The 16354-nt window shown below is 38.2% G+C and overlaps 1 protein-coding gene across 1 annotated transcript; it reads right to left on the bottom strand.

Annotated features, from left to right (window-relative positions):
• Window positions 1-925: 925 nt before the first annotated feature.
• On the bottom strand, window positions 926-10876 carry stk33 (serine/threonine kinase 33). Its single transcript, XM_023405541.2, has 13 exons — window positions 10760-10876; window positions 10099-10212; window positions 9849-9953; window positions 9529-9667; window positions 7301-7386; window positions 6554-6638; window positions 5632-5707; window positions 5410-5522; window positions 5212-5297; window positions 5053-5125; window positions 4298-4467; window positions 3494-3580; window positions 926-3138 (listed from the first exon to the last, which is right to left on the bottom strand). The coding sequence occupies exons 1-13, from the start codon at window positions 10874-10876 to the stop codon at window positions 2956-2958; spliced, it is 1434 nt and encodes a 477-aa protein (XP_023261309.1). The 3' UTR covers window positions 926-2955.
• Window positions 10877-16354: the final 5478 nt, after the last annotated feature.

The following is a 16354-nucleotide window of genomic DNA, read 5'->3' as shown; positions in this document are numbered from 1 at the left end:
TAGCAGCCCCCTCCACGCTCCTCAGTGGATAAAGGTGGATAGAGCAGAGGGGGGCCGAGGGACGGGAAGCATCCTTGCCTCTTTTGACATTAGCCCGCGTGCACCCTCTTCACACGCCCCGTGACTCTCGCCACAAGTGCCTCTCTGCACCCCACCTTTGCAGGAGTGACACTCTCTTCAGGCTCCAAAATGGGACTGCAGAGTTTTAATCCCTCCAGCCCGTCAACCCACCCACCCTTACTTCCATCTGTCAGGAGAACTGCTGGAGGAAAAGGGGGGATGGTTTTGGGGGGTGCAGGGGGCGCATCGCTTGTTCCATCCCGGCGAATTTTCTAATTTCCTTTGCCTCCATGCTTTGTCCCAAATTCACGCCCCTAACCTATCCACCAGCCTCTTTCGTTCTGTCCCCCTCCCCTCCCACCTCTTTTCTCTGTTGTTTTGGCCAAAGGAGTAAAAGTAAAACTGGAGGCTCCCATTTTCTTCCAGCAATAGGAACTGACAGTATTTTAACAGCATCTGAGCCCACTGTCATCATATATGAAGAAACCGATTCTTCCATATTTTCTTGATGTGTTTCACTCTCTTTGAATTTGTTCTACCCTGAGGCATGTACAAGCACTCCTATAATTTGCTGTAGGTCATATTCTGCTTGCACAAATCAATTTGGATAATTTTTTTTTGTTTCCCCATAATTAATTAAAAGTGTAGCGCAAGACAATGAGGACCATATGCTGAAATCCCATCTCTTCTTCTGACAAAAATTAGCCATACATAAGGTTATCTGAACAGACTTTATGCAAATCAAGTGAGGTAATCTAAAGGGAAAAGAGGTTTAACTACATAGATGATGATTGTTGTGAAAATTTTGTGTCTCAAATTAACTACCAACAAAATCACATTTTGTGAATAAGACAGACCCCCAAAATGAAGCATGTCTTCACCATTTATTTTGTTTGAGTTGACCATCAAGGCATAACCATTCAACATATTAATTAGTGACACATTACATGGACATTGCAGTTTTAATGGGCAGTGACTCAAGCAATCAATTCTAATTACACATCTTCATGCACAAAAACTAGGTAGGAAGCTTTAAGGATAGCACTCTCCTGTCAGATTAACTGCAGGAAATGAATTCAGCGACTTACTACAGCTCCATCTGCTGTTTATACCAGTCTGAATAAACTGAAGGCATACAGTAAGTCAATAATGTTGCAGTAATGTTGCAGTCTTTTTGGCAAGCAGCTTGAATCAAAGATAATTCACATGTCATTTGTCCATTCTCACCAAACTGTCTGTGTTTAAAATCAAATCTAATAAAGGACAATGAAACTGTTTTGCATCTCTATTCATGATGTTAAGAAACATCTCCTAAGACCAGTATATTTACCTGGACAGAATGTAATAAATACTGTGTCCACACTTTTAAGACTCTTCTTTGAAATGCAGAAATACCTTTTGAAAACAGCTCCAATAAACGCACCCTACATTTACACATACGCACTAAAACACAGAGCCTGTGTATGAACACAGGGCCCCATTGTTGGCACTCATTCACTTCAAGATGCAAATGGGTGAATTTGAAATTCAGCCTCTGTGTGTTATGCTTGGCTACTTTAATGTTGTATCTATGCTGGGGATTATTCTCTCTACAGCGGAAAAAACCTGTGTTTGAATGGCAGTGCCCTCAAAGTAGCTCCTACTGCTTTCAATGGCCTCCAAATGAGATTAGACCCGTGGCTGCCCTCAGTCCCAATCCTCTGCATTCAGATGGAGCGTAACCAGCCTGTGTGACAGTTTTTCTGTTTTGACACTGAGTGGGTGCAGTCACTGCATATAGGGCATTTTTGGAATTGAGAGGTCAGACCAGAAAAAAGAAAATCCCTATTGCTCACTTTGGTGTTGTGAAACGATAAGCAGTACAATGTCCTGTACTCTTCATGAGTATTCTCTGTAATTTAGCATGTAATTATAAAACAATAACAAAATATTTTTTCATTTTATTGAATATGAATATGCAAACAGTTCTGTGTTTTACGATATTTGGCACGTCTTACAAAAAAATGACTGATTTAAAAGCAGCTTCAAGTTGTGATCACACATTTCTAACAAATGCTCATTTTAAGGGAATTCATTTGTACATTTGTTGAAGAAAATATACTGACCATATTAATACATCTCTGACCCCAAGCTAATGATTATTTTCCCCCAGTGTAATAAATTAACATTCACTTCTTTACAGATTTAATCATTTTCAAGTGACTATTACTTCCTATATGGAAAAGGCATACATTCACTGAGTATTCAAATAAAGAGATAACATTAATAATGAGAAGATATGCGGCTAGCTGTAAGTAAATGACTAAATAATAGTTTTATTAAGGAATGAGCTGTGCTGTTCTCAAATCTCCTGGGTGGCTCTTTTTATTCGACTTACTGCTTTATAATAAAAACCTTCCATCAGATGCCACCAGTAATATCTGACAAACTCATTCAATCTCTGTGTGTACTGGCCACTATAAAAAGTGTGAGTCTGTATTTGGCTCAAACGGTTGGCTGTGTAACAATAAGCATTTGTTGCCCCGTCCAGGAGAACACCTCAGACCAGAAGCCTTTCCTTTGGCACAAGACCCTGCTGAGGCTGGACACTCAGCTGCTTGGACTTCTTGTACTATTTTCACACCTGCATATGAGGCCCTTTTATTTGACACTGCTATCACTGCTTCGTTTTGGTCACCACCATAAAGGTTGCACCATTCACAGTAGTTACATTCACATTTTGTTGCTAAATCACAGAATTACATAAAATAACCAGAATTACACTAAGCATAGTGTATATCAAATGAAGTCCACTTCTAGTGTAGTGTTTCTTCTTTGTATGCTCACTCTCTTTTGCCCACTCACTTGTATTCTCTCTCACTCCTAATCTTGTGATGTGGCTCAATTCTTTTAGTTTTATTCTGAATGGTTATTAGTCTTAGAGCCAGCTGGTGGTTTGCGGGGCCCAGTCCTTACTCTCTGGTTGTCTGCCTTACTAAGGTCAGGGACTGGTTTCTGTCCAGTACTGAGGTCCTTCTTCTCCTGAGGCCTGTGCTGCTTTGCACTCAGCTGTGTGGTGGCTTTCACACCGGCATGAGACTGCAGGAATAAGGTTCATATTCAACTTACATGACAGAATTAACTAGCACATTCATGTAAAAAAAAACAGCTGCATGGCTACACCTTTATTACCATCCTCTTTAATAGGTAAATCTGGCACCATCTAGTGGTGGTTGAATTTAAAAAGCAGTATGCATGGCAATGTGAAAGCACAACGGCTGTTTTGTAAGAAAGTTTGTGTTTAAAATGCAGCTGTAGATATTTGTATAATTAGCAGATAAATTAAAAAATTCAGGGTTGGTCAAGTGCTACTGCAAAAATAACAAAAACCTATAAATTAAAGAATAAACTGAAATTGAACTAAATGGGACAAGTTGGAGAAGGTTAAACAAACCTGTATGGTGGTAGGTTGAGGTGGTCCTGAGGTTTCAGTGCCATTTCTGCGCTTGTCATGCTGGAGGCTGCCCCCACTGTTTTTAATCTTTATTCCAAGATACAAGAGGAACCCAAAGGGAAACATGAGCGATCTGTACCTGGATTCCATGACCATACATAATAGATAAGGTCTGACCTATAGGGTGGTACTTTACTTTTTTGTTCAGATCCACAATCATAATTACCACATGGATATTGACATGAATGATATTTACAAATCAGATAAATACGGTAACATTCAAGAACGCAGCATGAGCACACCCAAAATATTTGTTAGAACTGCCATTAATTGCAATGTAAAACCATGTGCAGGTTTGTGAGTCTAACCATAAAGTGCCCTAGCAAAATCTAATAGATAGTCGGGTAATAACCTTAACATTCTCCTATGATATGATTATAATATTATGGTTTAGTCACAACCACTCATGTTGCTTGCCCATGTGAACTCAATAAGTAGGTGACTAAAACATTATTAATAATGGCCAGAAACTTCAACAACTTTGTAAAAATAGTTTTGCTACAAGTGTCAAGTTATCTACTTAATTGGAAAGTCCTAGTTAAAAACAAGATAACTACAACATGAAGTAAGTGACGTGTGAACAGATGTAATGGACAGAACATTAACTACATACAGTACTTATATAGATAAGTAGAGACTTTACATCTTTTCAATATTTTGGGAGCCATATAAATTTGGAGCCCTATGTAAGAAGGCAGTTGAGGTCAAAATGTTGTAGAGCTGTGCTAAACAGAGATACAGTACCGGCTTGGTGGATGTGGAGGGTCTGCAGAAGCTGCTGTCTTTTTCAGGGCTGAGTTTAACAGGGTTCCTGCAGTTACTGTCTATTTCTGGTAAAGCTGCCCCAGGGACCAGGGATAGGTTCAGGGTGTCCTTAGAGAAGGCGAGGGACAGGTCCTCCAGAGTGTTTGTTCCTATTGCGGACAATTTTAAATAACATCAACATCAAATAACCTCATGTGGCTTTGGTTTACCACTCTCTCCCTCCATCCCTCCTCTGCTCCACTGTATGATAATCAAATGCCATATATTTACATGTAACAACCAGTTTCTGTGCAGGTTTTTACTAATATGACCTTATTTGGTAACACTGGCATATTCAATAGTACTGTGCACTTAATGAAAGAAAATGTTTCTGACTGGCTGGTTGCTATCTGTTGAAATTATACATCAGGACACCTCAATTATAGTATTTTAGCAGTTGAGCAGTTAAGAAGTAATCTAATAATAATAATAATAATAATATAAAACTGCAGGCAATCATAGCAACAATACTAACACTTCATGCTACATTTCCAGTTAACTTGCAGTGCTGAAACCAACTATAAGTTCAACAGACTACAAACTTAAAAAAAAAACTTATTTTAAACAGAAAATGTTTTTGCCTCCAGTTCATCCATTATTTTCATATATCAGAACACCTTGTCATACAGTATATTATCAAATCGTGATCTGGATTAAGTTATTTGATGTAAGATAAATCTCCATCATTGTCTTACTCTCCTTCTCTTCCCGTTGGTTGCGCATCAGATCCAGCGCATTGGACTGTATAACAGGCACATTAGTGTCACCCTGTTGAACAAAGCACCCCATAAGAGTTCCTCATGTGACTCATTTGGTAAAGTTTATGAATGCAGTGGGGAGAATCAGTGCCTTACCGTAATCCATGGGTTCTCTAGTAGCTGATTAGCGGACATGCGGTAGGCTGGGTCCGTCTTCAGGAGGCAAGTCAATATGTTTTTTGCTGTTGAGACAGACTCAAACCAATGAGTGAGTTTGTTAGTAACAATCTGAACAGTAAAACTGCATGTATGCATTACATTTATTTAAGAATGAGAATGGAGACTAGGTGTCACCTGCATCACTGACTGTGTCCCAGATGGGTTGAATAAATGTGACTTCTTTTTTCATAATCTCATCAAGTAGGTTTGCCTTTTTTCTCGACACAAATGGAGGCTCCCCACACAGCCTACAGGGACACACAGCTCAGACACATGTACTCACAGTATGTATGTATATGTATATATACATATATATATCTATATATATATATATATATGATGTGTGTGTCTACTTACAACATATACATAACGACTCCTATGCTCCACACATCACACCACAGGCTGTAACCACGGCCGCTCATCATTTCAGGTGCTGAAATTCACATGCATATACAAAACATAAGGCTTTCTTTATCTGACGTATGGAAATGTCGAGGCTTAAAACTACTAGTTAAAACTGTTTTTTGACCACAACTGGGGATGCTGATCAGTGTTTCAGTAAGTATATCCCATTTTGTTTGTGTCGTGTTTTATTAGCACATTCACAAGGATGCACACACACACAAGCACAGGAGCTATGTGATAAACAGGGTGGTAATGCATGTCCACAGTTGGTGGCAGAAATGAGCCATAACAGATAACAATGCGCAAATAAAAGTGGAGGAGGAGAAGATGAAGACTGCAAGCTAGAACAATGCAGTTTTAAAAAAATTTGAAGGATGTTTTGCAGGTCGCATACTATGTGATAGAGGTAATGCATCAACTTTTCAGCATTAAATTCCCAAAGTAAAAAATTTAAGGTTCAGTGTTTCTCAACAAAACCCATTGTATGAATCTTTCTCGCAAATGTGTTGAATGCATCAAATATTCATTTTCTACATCCATGTTAACACCAGCTAGCAGTATTTGTTTTCCCCGCCTTTCCCTGCACATTGCTACTTTTTTTTTGAGAGAGAGAGAGATACACACACAGTACATCTAAATATATAATAATAAGTACAGATATAAAATATACCTGGTACATTACTCATAAAAAAAAAAAAAAAAAAAATTACACTCACTGTGTATGAACTTAAAACCACTATGTGTAGGAGTTTAAATGTCTCACTATAGCAACCCCCCATGGTAGAATCAAACAGATACTGTGGCAGTTAGAGCTCTATCCCTGTGGTCATCTGTTAGGCCTTCTAGCATGCAGTAGGAAATACAGGTGTCATACCCATATAGCCAAGAGTCCCGCAGGCCTCCTTCATTATGTTCTCAATCCCTACACCTGTCTTCGCCGATAATCCAAAGTCCGTCACCTAGGCAGAGAATAGCACTTAAGAAAAAGGTGATACAAATAAACATGATTTAGCTGTGCCCACAGAACCTGTACTAAATTCTTTTTGTCAGGAAAACACTGCTTGAGAACAAACAATGACCCTTGACTTTTAATGTGAATAGCTATATAGGTGTTAAAGCTGTGCCATTGAACGTATTTGCAAAGGGGTATCACATAATTGCAAAAGCAAGAACATCCAGAAGAGAGGATTAACTACTGTGATAGAGTAATTTATGCTGTGCCATGGCAACACTTTTTTACAAAATGACCAGTATGTGAGTGTTTGTGCATGTGTGTGAGACAAAGAGAAAAATAGAAAGAGACAGGGATGTTTATACTGTGGCCTAGTCTTGTCTTAGCTCACACACCAGGTATCTGCTTTGGCTGGCTTGTTGTCAATGCACAAAACATGCTGTGCTCAGCTGGTAATTTGTTTTAAGATACAGTAGAGTCTTTCTTTGTAAAGGTATAATACGAAGGAAGACCAGAGGGAGTCTGTCATAATGAGGTAGTATTTAAAGCCTTTACTAAATATAGAGGAGATACAAGGAAAAAGTGTCCATCAGAGTCTTGTGCTCTGTCTAAAAGAGAATGGATAAGACACACTGATGGAAAGTTTCACTGTGTGAGACACGATCTTACCTTGATATTAATCCTGTCATTATCATCAACATCTGGAGATTTTTTCACAAGAATGTTCTCAAGTTTCAAGTCCCGGTGCATTATGTCTGTCAGATGTGATGAGAAAGACTTTTACAGATATATCTTGGGTTTGAATACAGTTTTACAGGGGTGTAAGTGACAATTAAATTTACTCAATTAGCTGTTGTAATGACTATTTATATCAATATTTTATAACAAAATGTATCAAAGTGGTGAAAATGGGGTTTCTCATAGTAATAAGTAATAAAAATGATCACAAACACAAATTATCACTTGGTTGGACTCCCAAAGAAAAGCTAAAGTTTTTTTTTTTTAACTGTCTTGCTTTCTGGCATCACATGATTCAAAGTTGTTTCTACCCCAATCCCCCCAAATAGTTGTCACTTTTGCTGTGTTGCTAATTTTATCAATTAAATACCAAAGTGATTCATAGGTAAATCATCAATCACGACCATGACAAAAAACCGGTAGTTCTGCTAGTTCTCCTCATGTTAGCTCAGCTTGTTTCCCACCCCAATGTGCCAATCCATTGCCCTTGACTAAAGCACCGGCCTCATAACAAGAGTGGGTTTTCAGGCGCCGCACTGTGGCTACCCTTTGCACCTAAGTAGTTCTGATTGGTAAAGGACCAGTGCCCCCATGAGTAACTGATGAAGACTGACTTAACAAAGCAGCTTCATGGACTTGGCCAGTGGAACATGCCCATCTTCTGAAAAGTCACATGACACAAAACATGGCATCCTAAATCTTCTGAAAATAAAATTTAAAAAAAGATAAATTTTTGTCAGTCGCCAGAATAAACTATATTTTACACACACTAACACAGTGATCTGTTTATCTTGCTTGCAGTAGGCCCGGGATGAAGGGCATTGTTAACAAAACTTGGTGGAGTGAGAGAAGGCAATAGGAAAAATACAATTTGCCCTGGGCAGTCCTTTTCACTGCACTGGTTGAAGCAACCAATTATATAACACAACAGGGTTGATGGTGTGTGAAAGGTAAGTGAGACCAACTGTTGTGCATAAAACAAGCACCTGAAAATTTTTCATTCAATGGTGCAGCTGAACTCTCAATTTCATATTCATCAAGGTTATTTGATAATTATACATACTAAATAACAACTGCCCATTTTAAAATACATGAGTTTTGCATTTCTTTAATGAAATAAAGATGAGAGGAAAACACATCATAGTTACCAAATATTACCTAATTTTTGGTGCATTATGTTTCAGTAATCCTCCCTCTGGTAGCTTACTGAGAAATCTTGCTTCTTATTTAATAAAACACTTGGATCTGCAGTGTTAATAGTTACACGAACTGGCTAAATTTTCCATGTTGTTACCAGCATGTGTTAAAGCTCAAAACACAGCTGAGTACACACAAAGTACAGCTAAGTACAGCTAGGACTAACAATTGAATGTGAAAAATTTGATAGAAAATCCAAACAAATATAAGCTAAGGGACTTTCATGATCGCCCATTTGACAAAAACAGTTCTGGCTATCCAATGAAAAGCCAGTGCTTTCTCATTAGTATCATTTCTCTGTATCAAGGTGAGGAAAACTAACACAGGGGACTTTCCATGTGAGAACACACCTATTAATCAGTATTGCTCCCTACTTTGTTGTAAATTAGTCATTAGTCACATGTAATGATGCTTTATTGCCAGACAGTGTCCTAAATTACCTCTAACCACAGATTTCACCATTAGAAGGAGAAAAGGCATTTCCAAATGAAACACATAGATTTAATTAAAATGTTTATTATGTTGTTTCCTGGCACTTGTTTATTATTTCTCTTTTATCAAACTGAGCCATGCTTCTATAATGACTGAAAGCTATAATGGCAAGGAGTCTCATGTCAATGAGGGCAACACAGTTGTGTAATACTGGCACTGTGGCCCTATAATAATCTAAGTGAAGGACAGTTTTTCAAATTCCACCGGTGTATTTAATTTAACAATCTAAAATACCCCAGACTAAAACATAACCCAATACTACTTGTTCCACACTCAAGTGTAATTAGGGTTAGAATATGAAGCATGTGAAGTAACTTAACAATAAGGTCAATAGCATTATTTAACACCATTATGTCACACCTGTAAACACCCACTACATCACAGCAGCAACAAAACTAGATTTTAGGCTAGTGTGATTTTCTAGATTATTATTAATACTATCAAAATGTCAACCTGTAGAATAACTTTACTTCTTTTGTGAAGGTAGGCGACGGCGTCAGCTAAGCTACAGATGATATGCCTTGTCTCGTCCTCTGTAAAGAACCTTTTCCGCTGCAACAGATGCCTCAGTTCACCTCCATCGCACAGCTCAGTAACCAAATACATCATCTAGAAACAAGCAAACAAAATGCATCTCACCATACAGTCAATGTGTGTGTGCTTAACAGAAATATTTTATACAGAGGACATATGGTAATAGGAGATTCTATGTCACATGCATCACTCTCAACTGACTCTCTTAACTATACTTACTTTGAATTTGTGACTTAAAGGACACAGCAATGCTCACCCTGGGCGTCTCGTAGACTTCCTTTAGATGTATTATGTTATCATGATTCACTTGTTTGAGAATGTCTATTTCATGCTCCAGCATCTCGACTTTTGAACTTCCTGCCTGAAGTGACAGAAGGTCAGCTGATGGAGGTTCAGCATGGTTATGGCCATTTGTTTGTCTCCACACGATAAACTATCTCTTATTAGTTAAACTTTTTTATCACATTGAAAAACAGACTGGCCACAGGTATGCCAAATGTACTCACCGCTGGTCTGCACACCTCCTTTATAGCCCACTTTGTCTGTGTCCCAATGTGGGTGGCTTCATAAACAACTCCAAAGCTACCTTGACCCAATTTTCTTCCAAATGTATAAATTTCCTATGGGGGATAGGAAAGGAAGAAAACATTACTAGATCTGTAATCTACACCTGCTCCTGTCAGTCAGAGACAGCAGAGGATTTCCCTTGAGCTTGTGTTTAGGATTTTAGGATCATTTCACTGTTTTGGATTACAAAAACATTATGTCTTAGCTCAAGACCTGAAATCTGAAGTACATCCTAATTTCAAGCTCTCTGAAAAAAAACTGAAAGCTTTCTGGTCCCTGGAGTTGCAGAATATAGTATTTCTAATCAAGTTACAAATGATTAAGTTGCTGCTGCAGTTCCTTCAATCTCAGGTCTAATTAACTTGATCATTATCTGTGTGCATGCAAGGCTGAGCACTGGCTGTTTCGAATTTGGCAAAGGGAGCAGTCAAATTCCCCAGTGAAGGGGGGCTATACAGCAGCGAAGTGAAGTTTGATCCCCTTCTGGTGCAGATAGAGTGTACTATAGAGGTCACCAGTGACTATGTGTGACTTCTTCACTGGTGGTCCCATAGCACAACACAGGACTGTAGTGGAATCATGTATAGAAGCTTTCCATACCCTGAGTTTAGCATCATTCTCAAGGCGTTTTGCAGGCACATCCCTCTCCAATGTGTCCCTGTTGGTCCGTGGGGACACCATGTCCATGTCTAATCCACTAACATCTGCTTCTGTCATCTAGAGATGGAAGGAGAGGGCAATCATTATCACCCTGAAATTCCTCATCAAGCCATGAGATAATATGGCTGTCCATGACATGTTTTTAATGAAGTCATGGAGAGGGATTTCTTAAAATATAGTGTTTATCAAAGACCAACTTGTGTTTGTGAATATTGTTGTGGTGCCATAGATGTGACCATCACTTTACATTCCTAACTGATTGCTAAAAGCCCGTTCCCAACCTTAAAAAAGAGCAATCAACCAAGCATTTCTTGTCAACCAAGACAAAATGCAGTCCTACTGTAAGTTCTCTCATTCTTTCATGACCCAGTTTACCATCCTGCCTAATAAAGAGCCCGACCGATACTAGATTTTCTAGTGACTCAGTAGGCAATTATACCATCACCTATGTAAGTCTTTGCTGACTAAGAGTCCAAAACCCAAAGGCATTACATTTTCAATGAAGCAATGTAAACAGAACAAAAAGCAGCCAATTCTGACATTTGATATATTTGACATTAAAACGACTTACATGAGTACTATTATCTATTGCCTATTATAATTCGAATGATACATTTTCGGTCATTTGACTAATTGCTTCAGTACTGAGAGGCTAACATTTGTCCAGTATATGAAATGAACAGCATTGTTTCCAGTTTTTCAATCTCAAAATATAATGTTACTGAACACAAAAATATTCTCAAATACAAACACCACTGCTAGTTTCGAAAAAGCATGAAGTAATTAACAAAATTCTTTAAGTTGAGGGTTATTTTACCAGTATTGAAGATATTATTTTTAAGTTAGCTGGTTGAATAAAAAACGTCTACACTTTAAGAAGTAGTGTATACTGAATCTTTACTACTTTACTAATTCTAACTTGTCACTTTTTTTTTTATCAGAGGTTTATGACCAAACCGCTGTCTCTGTCTGAGCCCATATTAACTTTAAGCACAATTTACCCAGCTTGAAAAACAGTCTCTAAAGCCAAATTAAATGTAAAGCAATTATCAAGTGATGACTGGGAGCGATGAAGTGGATCCACCACACGCACAGCAATTAATTATTAACAAGGAAACGGTGTCTTTAACCTCTTCACTCTGATGCATTATTTTAGCCCTGACAGGGCTCTCATAACAGGCCTGTCTCTCCCATTATCTCCTGTCTATTTTCCAATCAAAACGATTGTGACAGCGTCTGGAAATTCCAATCACCTCAATCACAGCTCATTTGTGGAAGACAGAGGCATGTGATGAGTGTATCACTGGGGACTGTAACTGGAAGAGGAGGGTGCTGTGAACCTCATGTGTTTCCAAGACAGAGGTGTCTGGTCCTTAGCCCCAAATCCCTGATTCAAAGGAAATGGGATATCAGGGTCAGGTCAGGGCGAGAAGCCTGGCCTTAAAAAGGGTCACCTAGACACGGGTCTTCAATTGCTTCAAGCCTGGGGTTGTCTGTCTGCAATCTCTAGATGTGTTTCTGTTACAGGTCAAATTACAGGTCAAAACACATAATAAATGACTTACTTGTTTTTCTGTTTTGTTTTGTTTCTTTTTTTAACTTAATAACTTAAAACTTTTACACTTCACCTGACCACAATCCCAAACTGAGGACTGGAGGGGCTGGAGGTGGGATATTAGAGATAGATTCGGGCCCAGATGCACCCAATAATTACTGTATTTGAACCTTGATCAATATATATATACATAGCACCTCTACTGCCAAGTTCATAAAATGAAATGCCAGTTACAAAAGCAACCAATTCTTTTAATCCACCAGTAACAAACTGCAACAGGCAGGATGTTCCTGCTCTTTCTTACAAATCCCACCACTCTTTGGTGGAGTTGCCCCAAACAACACTCTAGAGTCACTGATGCAGTGACAAGGACATGATGTTTTCATAGCTCGCAACTTGAAAACGTGGCCAACTATGTTTGTTGCATGACCAAATTGCTGAAAATACAATCAGGATTGAAACCTCTCAGTAGTGGTAGGTAAGAGTTGTGCCCCTGTGCCACCAGTGCACCTAAAATGGCCTCCATTAAGGCTAAATTATCTTATCTCTTACCTGTACATCATGTGAAATGTGAAAATCTCACTGAAAGACCAAGTCTTGATTAAGACTTGATTAATCCAGTGTTACAGTATTACCAAATTCTGAGTGGATCTCTTTTTTTTCACCTCTACATTGATGGAGGACTGGTAAAAGAATTACTAACTAGGTCAAATAATGACTAAATTGTAGTTGACAGTACAAATGACCAATGTCAAAACATAATGGTCTTTGTTCACATACCGACATGCTGAAAGATGAGCAAACATCAGTACACACACCAACTCCAAGGAGACAGGCTGAGGTCCACCTCTTACATTGAATTTGCCTCATCTCCAGTTTCAGCAGGAAGTAATTAGAGCTGACGATTCATCACAAGTCAAGCCCATACTTGCCTCATTTCTCCATCATTCTGTCGGACAGCAATTTCTGTTTCTTTACTCTACTGAGTGAATAAATATACGTAGTACCTAATGACTGGGAGTGTGGGGGATACTGTCAGAGAACTAAGCACACAAAATCAATGTCACTTTGGTACAAACAAAGCATGGACATACAAAGGATGACTCTGATCCTGTGTAACTTTTCTTCCCTTAAACCTGCTTGTCTTTCATTAACTTGAGGTAATGTATATTTATTCTTTCTCCCACCGTTCTAGCCCCTAAAGGCTGCAATGTTCTTTAAATTCAGTGATATAAAACTGTTGAACAAGACAAACACAGTTCTGACAATTTTGCATAAATGTTTTTTGTTTTTTTTTTTACTGGCAGATGCTGCTGTTTTGAAAAACACCTGCAAGTAGGAAGTGGTGAACACAAGTGATATGCCATTTAATAAATTCATTGTAAAAATAATTGACAGATTAATCAATGATGGACATAATACTTATTTGCACCCCTAAAGCTAGGGGAGAACAACTGCAGCATACCAAAAGTCAGCAGTTGTTTACCCTAGACAGAAATGGCATATACTGCTGAAACCACAGTGTCAAAACAGTTATTACTTTTCACTTTCAACCAAAGCATCAAGATATTACACATTTACTTTAGAAGTTTGCTTTCTTTAATGGCATAAATAGTAGAATAAATTAGGCTTAAGCTGCTCTCTAATGACAGTGCTTCAAGCTGTAACAAGTAGCCAGTAAAATATAGCCTGAAAATCAAACAAAAGCAAAATCTTACAAACTGCAATTAAAATATACACTGCTATCCGTTTTGCTTGAGCCCAAATATTACATTTTCCTTATGTGAAACTTAATCATTTATTGACAGCTTGGCTTTGATGACAAATGATAAACTTCACAGTCCTAATGAAGCGTGGAATTACATTACCTGATGAGGCAAGAAATTGCATGTTTAGAATGCAAATATAAAGCCCATCTACTTCGCTAAGTTATGGGGTGAACCCTGATTTTATGCAGAGAGATTATCAAAGCTCGTGGTCCAAATGTAATTAAGTCATTAAAGCATACAACACACTTACTGCACAGCTGTGAAAAACACCTGACAATTAATGGTCTGCAGGACTAACAAAATTCCTACACTCAGCAAACAAGTAATACATGTAGTGTCCCTACAATTGCAAATTGCAAAATGATTTATTTGTGAGAATCTTTCTGATACAATTTTAAATATGTAAAAATGTTGTTTGCTGTCTGGCCAAAATTACATAGAAAGACAGAGTGATAGATTCAGTGAGTTTATTTTATACCCTTTTTTTTATAACACCACACAGAACCAGCTGTAATACAAGATGTATTGTAAAATCATAATTTTAGCTCAAATAATGACTTTTGAGAGACTCAGAAAACGACAGTTAGAACAGAGAAATATCTCATGCAGTTTGTATTACAATGATACAGAAACACACCTGATAGTTGATGGTATTCAGGACAGGCAAAAAGGAGGTGCTTTAAGTTCCTATTTCTACATCCAGAAAACAAGTAATGCATGTTGTCCCTATAAACAAATAATTTAAAGGCCCCTCCAAGAATTCCTCCTGTCTTCAGTGGTCATGTTTGATAAGTGTCTATTGGCAAGAAAACATGCTTTGCCAAAAGGAAGCAAAAGATCAAATTCTGCTATTTGCTCAGAGCACTCCACATGTAGCTAGGAGATAAGGGCCAACAAATTCAAATTTTCTCATTGGTTTAATCCTGGTTAAAGCTAATCTCTGCCCTTGCTGGGCTCAGCTTTGCGAAGCTAGGAGGGCAAACATCTATAAAAATGTAGGCCATAGCAGAAACAAGAACAAATCGAATTCATTTCGATGACAAGAGAAGTCAGCACATTCATATCAGAATACACAGATGTCTACACCTTCAGTTATAAATCATTCATTGTCCACCTGCCAAGCTGATTTTGTACTTTTTCAATCAGCTGGCGAATTTATTCACACATAGACTGCTCCAGCTAACGCTTGCAGTATCTCAAACTAATTAGGCTTGCATGTTATATTGATCTGTAAAGGTATTTTCCTGGTCTGTAATGTTCCTGATATTTTTGCAGCTAAATGTCTTATGGTTAATATGAAATCCTTCATTTTTTTCATGTGACTCAACTGGTGAACTGTTACTCTGTCAACGGCCATCTTGTAACGTTAAAAAACGAATTAATCTGCTCTTATTATAACATCAAATAGCACAGAAAGCCTGAAGACCGACATTAATTTAAGGTAGCATTCACCCTGGCACGCGTTGTCATAGCAACGAAACATAAAGTTGCACAAACGTTTGCTCTAGCGGGTAAAAACGTATGAAACGACACACGTATGAATGTACCTCGGGCAGAACGAGGCAGCTGCTGTTAGAGAAGTTCAAGAAAAGTTACTCACCTTTTAGAACAGAGCATTTTCATTCGGCAGGTTGTTTCCTCACGCAAAAACTTTTTCGGCGAGTGAGTAGGGAAAGCGAAGAGGGACAAAACTTCAATGAATGGACGGGGCTTCTCCTCGATTCGAGGGATTGCAGCGTCGCTGTTGGCTGGTGTGTGTCGACCTGATGTGAAGTAGACCTTTCTTTAGGATAAACCTGATCACTACAGGACTTCCACTGAATTTTCAACTTACATAATAACCCTGAACTCTCCTTTGTATGTATATAAGCTACAGGGGGAACCAGTTGTTACCCAGTGGCAACCTGTATTTTACTCGGTCCTTTGTCTCCATCTAGTGGACGAAGTTGTTACTGGAGATGTTGATTCATCCCTTACTTAAATTAAAATCTACAGAAAAAGGGATTTTTAAATAATTATGTAGAAAGCTAAATTACATTTAAAACTGAAGGTAAGTAGTGCCTCCAAAGCGCTTATTATTATTATATGATTAAAGCAGCTATGAGAACATACTCAGTGGTGGAGGAAGTACACAGTAAAAGTACTAATACCACACTAAAAAATAACAAAATTACAAGTAAAAGTCCTGCTATGAAAATATTACTTAAGTAT

The sequence above is a fragment of the Seriola lalandi genome, unplaced genomic scaffold (genome assembly GCF_002814215.2).
Source record: "Seriola lalandi dorsalis isolate HSWRI2012SDOR001 ecotype SW California unplaced genomic scaffold, Sedor1 jcf7180002054278, whole genome shotgun sequence".
NCBI lineage: Eukaryota > Metazoa > Chordata > Actinopteri > Carangiformes > Carangidae > Seriola > Seriola lalandi.
Note: the sequence above shows the minus strand (reverse complement) of the source record. Positions and strands in the feature narration are given on the sequence as shown.

Bases quoted from the DNA above. Each gene is read 5' to 3' on its own strand.
- stk33 (XM_023405541.2), bottom strand. From the start codon at position 10,876: ATGACAGAAGCAGATGTTAGTGGATTAGACATGGACATGGTGTCCCCA. The intron at 5,298-5,409 runs GTGACACCTAGT...CTGTCTCAACAG, and splicing joins GGACACAGTCAGTGATGCAG to CAAAAAACATATTGACTTGC. The intron at 5,126-5,211 runs GTAAGGCACTGA...TTTGTTCAACAG, and splicing joins TAGAGAACCCATGGATTACG to GGTGACACTAATGTGCCTGT.